This window comes from Bison bison, unplaced genomic scaffold (assembly GCF_000754665.1).
Source record: "Bison bison bison isolate TAMUID 2011002044 unplaced genomic scaffold, Bison_UMD1.0 scf7180017864134, whole genome shotgun sequence".
In the NCBI taxonomy this organism is placed as follows: domain Eukaryota; kingdom Metazoa; phylum Chordata; class Mammalia; order Artiodactyla; family Bovidae; genus Bison; species Bison bison.
The window spans coordinates 5621565-5628983 of NW_011494706.1; the positions used below are offsets into that span (position 1 = coordinate 5621565).

The 7419-nt window shown below is 42.8% G+C and overlaps 1 protein-coding gene across 1 annotated transcript in view; it reads left to right on the top strand.

Annotated features, from left to right (window-relative positions):
* The first annotated feature begins 1155 nt into the window (after nt 1–1155).
* The window catches only part of BET1 (Bet1 golgi vesicular membrane trafficking protein), a 14960-nt gene continuing 8696 nt past the window's right edge, over nt 1156–7419 (top strand). Inside the window, exons 1-2 of the mRNA XM_010839768.1 lie at nt 1156–1331; nt 6459–6583. Coding sequence (XP_010838070.1) covers nt 1313–1331; nt 6459–6583 — 144 coding nt within the window. The 5' untranslated portion in view covers nt 1156–1312. The remainder of the gene's footprint in view (nt 1332–6458; nt 6584–7419) is intronic.

A 7419-nucleotide genomic window follows, 5' to 3' on the forward strand; every position in this document is an offset into this window, starting at 1 on the left:
GCTTATAAACTCTTTAAATTGGCACCTTCAGTTCAGGTCAGTCGCTCAGTCGTGTCCGACTCTTTGCGACCCCATGAATCGCAGCACACCAGGCCTCCCTGTCCATCACCAACTCCCGAAGTTCACTCAGACTCATGTCCATTGAGTTGGTGATGCCATCCAGCCATCTCATCCTCTGTCGTCCCCTTCTCCTCCTGCCCCCAATCCCTCCCAGCATCAGAGTCTTTTCCAATGAGTCAACTCTTCGCACGAGGTGGCCAAAGTACTGGAGTTTCAGCTTTAGCATCATTCCTTCCAAAGAAATCCCAGAGCTGATCTCCTTCAGAATGGACTGGTTGGATCTCCTTGCAGTCCAAGGGACTCTCAAGAGTCTTCTCCAACACCACAGTTCAAAAGCATCACTTCTTTGGCGCTCAGCCTTCTTCACAGTCCAACTCTCACATCCATATATGACCACTGGAAAAACCATAGCCTTGACTAGACAGATTTTGGTATCCTTTGTCTAAGTTTAAAAGATCTAAGTAGGGGGATGTTTAAGGGTCTTTCAGTCCCTTAACTAATGGCTGTGATTCTTTCTAGAAATGCAACCAACTCAGTAAAGCAAATGAAACCTCCACTGCCTCTGAGGAGACCCAGTTACTAATTTGATCGACGAGTTCAATAGAGCAGGATCCTAGTACTAGGGGCTTGGTTTTACTCTACACCACTGGGTGACCCGGGCACCAACTGGCTACCCCTCTTCCGTCCCTTCAATGGCTCTTAGATTACTTATGTGTGAGACCAGAAACTTGGATAAAGTTTTCTTCGACTTTACCTGAACTAACTCGTGGTGACAGGCAGTGAGAGGCGGAATCAGGAAAGAGAAGTTAACCATCCTCTCATGGTCTGGGAAGGACAGATGTACTGATTTAAATTCGGGGTCCGGCAGCTGAGAGAAAGAGCCAGTCCAGGAGCGGAGATCCAGCGTCCCAGGTCCGGAGTCTGAGTCCCAGGTCCTGAGTGGCAGCTGAAGCAGACGCGCCCCTTTGCCGGGAGCCCCGCCCACTTCTTCACCCGGGTTCACTCCAAGTCCCGGCCTCACGGTCGGCCTCGGCGGCGAACTATATTTCCCAGAATGCCGTTCAAGCCGCTGCGCAGGGCGCCAGTAAGCGCCTTGGGTGACGCCATCAGCCAGCGCGGTGTTTAGACTCTACTGATGTCGTGGCGCATTGGAGGAAGAAGTTGCTGTTTCGCCGGGCACTGGTCCTGAGGTGGTCCTTGGCCTCTTCCTACCCACCCCTCTGCTCGCCTTTTCCCCCGCTCCTCTGGCAGGATGAGGCGTGCAGGCCTGGGTAAGAAGAGGCTGAGTTTCGAAGTTCCGGGACCCTAGAGCTGGCGGTGCTGGGCGCAGGGGCGCGTGGGGGGGGGAAATCGGACTGGCCTCTTGTCTCTGGAACCTGAGGCAGAGAGCAGGGTGTATGGAGGAGTCTTTGAAAGTGGTGTCAAGTGGAAACACCACCGTTTGTTGCAGATCCTAGGGGGTTCCTTAAGTTTGGTTCTGTCTCAAGTTATGGATGGTAGGTTTAGATGGAATAGTGGAGAACTCGGGGTGAGGTATGTACAGGTACCAACGCAGTGAGGAGTTTTTTTGTAGTGTTACTGACTGAGCGCGGTTATGGAAATTGCTGAGTTTCCATAGTTGCTGAAGTCTGTCTTCGCTTCTCTCTACTGGACCTAATGTTAGTTTCTTGAGAAGTGAAGTTTGAAGACTGTTGCATGCAAAGCACACTGATAATAACCGTATTAGCCTGGTAACAGTGAGTTTCACAGGTAAACCCAAGTGTCATTTTTGTTAAAGGCCGTGATGTGGATCTTCGGAGTCAAAGGCCATTTTACCCAGAACATTTCTTATCTCACCCTTGTTCCACTGGTAAGACGGTAGAATGTAGTAATACCTGGTGACTTAGCATTTGTTCTTGACTTTTGGCCTAGAAAGTAGTTCACCAAGCAGCAGAACAAATTAGGCACAAGAATTTACAGTGGGCTGTTACAGCACAAATCCATTAAAACAGCATTTTCTGGTTCTGGAACTATTAAGAGATGACTGGGAAAAAAGAGAAGAAGAAACCTGCCATATTAGTATACAGTAAACCTGAGAAAATATATGAAATACTTGAAAAAGGATAATGTTTGTTACCTTTTTCAATTCTTATAATTCGATGGAAAAAAAGTTATTCAAAAGTGTCAGGTATTTAAAGTTAGTGAAAGTTGCCAGTAACTCTAGGCATGTACATTGATTAGTAAATTGTAGTATGAGAAAAAGCTCTTGAAAAATGTAGTTTTTGTGAATACTTGGGTCATAAAAGGAAAATTGGCTGGGTAAATTGTATAGAAAAAAAAAAATAACTCATTTTGAACAAGTATAGTTTTTTTTGTGTGTGTGTACTGCATTTTTATTATTTATTTTTTTACTTCACAATATTGGTTTTGCCATACATCAACATGAATCCACCATGGGTAAGTGTAGTTTTATATGCCTAAATGAGTTTCCTTTTTATCATTAATGACAGCAAACATTTATTGTGTATTTGCGTAAGCTGTAGGTATACAGTCCTCTGTGGCTTTCCTGTGGCTTAGTGGTAGAGAATCCACCTGCCAGTGCTGGAGGTGCACACGAGATGCAGGTTCGATCCCTGGGTCAGGAAGATCCCCTGAAGAAAGAACCCACTCCAGTATTCTTGCCTGGAAAGTCCCATGGACAGAGGAGCCTGGCGGGCTACAGTCCATGGGGTCACAAAGAGTCAGTCAGGACTGAGCACTCACACGCAGTCCTGTGTAGCTCTGTTCATGTTCCCCAAGCTTCTAATCTAGTTGAGGAGTAGAAATATGTACAAAGATAAGTTATAGTACAAGGTGGTAGCTGTACAACCAAATACCAAATAAGTTCTACAGGCCGTGAATATCCCAGGGATTTCACAGAGAGTGCTTGGTAATTTGTGTGGACATAGAAGCCTCAACTGCAGCTTAAATAGCAAAGTGTAGGAGAGTTTGTTTCCAGTTGGAAGGGTGACCCTCTCCTTGCACCAAAATAATTATAGGACTAGAATCTAGAATTATGAATGATGTGTTTAAGGGATTATGATTAAACCAATTCGGTTGAAGTAGGAGACATAGAACCAGAACCAACCATGTGGAGACCTTTGAGTACCAGGTCAAAGAATTTGGATCTCATCAGTAGGTCTTTGGGCCTTTTTGAAAGTTTCGTGCAACAGTATGCTGTGAAAGTGCAGAGAGAAGAACTTGAGAGATGGTGGTTCTGAGCCCTGACTGTGCACTAGAATCACCTAGAGAGCTTTTAAGGCTTGAATACCTGGACCCCAGCCCAGACCAACTAAGTTAGAATCTCTAGGATAGAGTGTTTTTGTTTTAGTTTGTTTTTAAACTCCCCTGTAGTTGAGAGGAGGAAAGATGATTCCTTAGGTGTCTGTTGTTGTAAATTACATTGGAGTGATGTGACATGATGTGACAAGAGCTTTTTTCTTTTTTAAGTATCAATGTGTATTGGGGTCATTAATCTGATAAATATTCATGTAGAGAAGCCCCCCGCACTTCATCTGCATGCTTGGTGCCTCAGTCGGGCCTAACTCTTTGTGACCCCAAGACCTATAGCCTGCCAGACTCCTCTGTCCAGGGAATTTTCCAGGCAAGGATACTGGACTGGGTTGCCATTTCCCTCTGCAGGCCCGCAGTTCACATGACTATCTAAGTGACTCGGTTCATTTATGATACAAACTATGCAGAAGTAGCATTTGCTTATGGACACAGTGTGAGGATTATCTTTGACCCCCATTAGCTTTCCTACAAATTTTCATGCCAGTAAGTCACAAAACAAGTGGCTAAACTTGGAATAACAACTCCTAACTTTTGATTTTTTTTTTTTTTAAATACTGGGAATGGATGATAGTGTGGGGGAAGATTAACTCTTTAATAGGAGAAGGTGCTTTGAAAGCTTTCTGGACAATAAATAAAATGGGAATTTCACTTTTAATAAATGGAACAGTGCAGAAGAACGCTAAAAATAAAAATAAGATATGCAAAAATAATAATGAAGGAAATGTAAACAAATAGCCACTAATTTAGAACTGAATTCCTTGGGGAAGTTGTCAAGTGGTTAATTCAACCAGTCAGTAATGACTTACTGGGTGAACATTATTTATGTAGCATATTAATCGTATAAAATATGAAGCGATTTTTATTTCCTTTAAGGATTTTGGTCTTTATTAAAGTAGACTTTGTATAGCATATCATTGGTGAATAGGATGAGAATGCATTTTTTAAATGATTCTTTTAATTGTTGAGTAGAGGGAAATATTATGTGTAGTCACTTGTCCTTCCGTTGTACAATGGCACACTTAGAGAACTTTGTAGATGATGGATCAGCAATTGGAAATTTGAGAAAGGCAATTCTTTCTCCCCAGTAATATACTTGTTTAACATTTTGTTGTGGTTTTTGTGGTGGTAGAGATTGTGTCTCTCCTGCTCGAAGTACTTGTTAGATACAGGGATACAGAAACAGGCTGAGACGCCGCTTTTGTCCTCAAAGAAGCTTATGACCCCACTGTTGACAAAGGCAGACACATTCAAAGCTGAATAACTGATTTCAGATTCTGTTCATTAGTTGGTTCATTTACACGTATTTACTGGCTGTGCCTTACTGTGTATATATGTTTGGGGGGATCTATAGCCATGAGCAGAACAAATTTAGTTTCTGCCCTTGGAGTGCAGTCCAGAGCATGATATTAGTGTTATGTATAGTCAGAACTGTAAGAATTCAAAAGAGGATTTTGCTTTTTAGAGAAAGTGAGTTTTACTATGCCTGGAAAGAGCTTTCTGTTCACTTTCCGACACTTCCATCAGTCACCAGTGATGCCTGCTACTTTCTGCACTTCCATCTTACTGTCAGAGCCACTTCATTCACTCTGAGTAGATGGAGGCCTCTAGTCTCTGTATTATCCCTTTCCTCCATAGAGCCGGGCTTCCATTGCCAGTACAATCCTTGTCCAGTCTAGTCCCCAGAATCCATATATATCACCTACTCTTTTGACAAGGAATCTCAACATCTTGGGGCTCTGTTCTTCAGCAGCCCCAGCACTGCACTCCAACTCTTGTTTCAGTCTAACCCTCCAGGTTCTCATGGGCTGATATAGGCTGATCAGTTTTTCTGCAGAAAAATCACACATCCAGGTGAAAAATCACACTACAGTATAATTGCCTCAGCCACAATTGCTTTACCCCTGTAGTAATCCTGTACAACCCCAGTTATTTTCCTCCATTATTCTCTACAGTTTTTTTCCCCCAAAAGATCACCATTTTTCAAAGACAGGCTTTTCTCTTATTTCACTGAGAAAATTGTCAACAGTTTTTTTTTCTCTTTTAAATGCAGTTAAATAATACCCTCAACTATGCTTTCCTTTCTCAGTCCTCCAACGTGTTAGTACATGTATTCACTGTTCAAGGCTCACTCCACCTGTTGGAGTGCCTGATGAATATCAAGTTATATTGGGCAGTGCCTGGGACTGTTGTCCTGTATCCCAATGTTCTTCCCTAGAAGAAGAGCTCTGAAAAGTATTGATAGCACCTAAAAAGAACAAGGGATCTGATGCATGATAGTTTATCAAGTATTTGTTGAAGAATGAATGAGTCTTCCTCTTAAATCTGAGTTAATATTCTCCATAAGTTATTTTCGCTCGCTTCTGTTTAAAAGAGCTGCCCATAAAGGACCTTCCCTCTACCATTAACTCTGTCCTGTTGTATTATCCTGACTCTGCCTTTCCCTGCACAGCCAAGATTCTTCCATAGGTAGTTGATGTTACTAATTTTAGGGGTGTGTGTTTAATGGTGTAGTTCTAGAGAGCAGGAAGTATGTCCAGAATACCCTTATATATCAGTGTGTATTTCACAGTTTTGTGGGCAATCAGTAAGCAGTCAACAAATGCGTATTGAGCTGAATTCAGTATCCTTTGCTTAAGAGAGGTTATTAGAGTTGTTCTGAACTCTGTTTGGTTATTAATTTTTATTTATTTTTTTTTAATTTTATTTTATTTTTAAACTTTATAATATTGTATTAGTTTTGCCAAATATCAAAATGAATCCGCCACAGGTATACATGTGTTCCCCATCCAGAACCCTCCTCCCTCCTCCCTCTCCATACCATCCCTCTGGGAGAATGACATTGAAACATGTATAATATCATGTATGAAACGAGTTGCCAGTCCAGGTTTGATGCACGATCCTGGATGCTTGGGGCTGGTGCACTGGCACTGGTTATTAATTTTTAAAGTTCATTTGAAGTGTGAGTATTACAGACATACCTGGTCTGTCTGCCAGCGGCCTCCAGGGGTCTTTTTCGGTTCTTTCTAGTCAGGGTTTCAGAAGGGACTTGTTTTTGCTACAACTCTGCTCGGAACTGATCCTTGCAGGTGAAGGAGTACCCCCTGGCAACTATGGGAACTATGGCTATCCTAATAGTGGGTATAGTGCCTGTGAAGAGGAGAACGAGAGACTCACGGAAAGTCTGAGAAACAAAGTAACTGCGATAAAATCTGTAAGTATATAACAGGTACTTTTCAGTTTGTACATGACATGTACACGCTGCTATATTTAAAATGGATAACCAACAAGGACTTAGTGTATAGTACAGGGAACTCTGCTCAATGTGTGTGGCAGCCTGGATGAGAGGGTTGTATGCAGGAGAACGGATACATGTGTATCCATTGAGTCCCTTGGCAGTTCACCTGCACTGTCACAATATTGTTAATTGGCTGTACTCCAGTACAAATTAAAACAGTTTAAAAATGTTGATTTTTACTGGCATAGGGGATTTAGTCCCACAAAACGGTATAGTTCAGTGATATGCGCTTTCCCCCTAGATTTAACAATTCAGGGATAATAAAGCACCTAGATAGCCCAAATCACCTAAATTCAGTTCAGTCACTTAGTTGTGTCCGACTGTTTGTGACGCCATGGACTGCAGCACGCCAGGCCTCCCTGTCCATCACCAACTCGTGGAGTTTACCCGAACTCATGTCCATTGAGTCGGTGATGCCATCCAACCATCTCATCCTCTCTCGTCCCCTTCTCCTCCTGCCCTTCATCTTTCCCAGCATCAGGGTCTTTGCAAATGAGTCAGCTCTTTGCATCAGGTTGCGAAAGTATTGGATTTTCAGCTTCAACATCAGTCCTTCCAATGCACACCCAGGACTGGTCTCCTTTAGGATGGACTGGTTGGATCTCTTTGCAGTCCAAGGGACTCTAAAGAGTCTTCTCCAACACCACAATTCAAAAACATCAATTCTTTGGCGCTCAGCTTTCTTTACAGTCCAACTCTCATATCCATACATGACCACTGGAAAAACCATAGCCTTGACTAGACGGACCTTT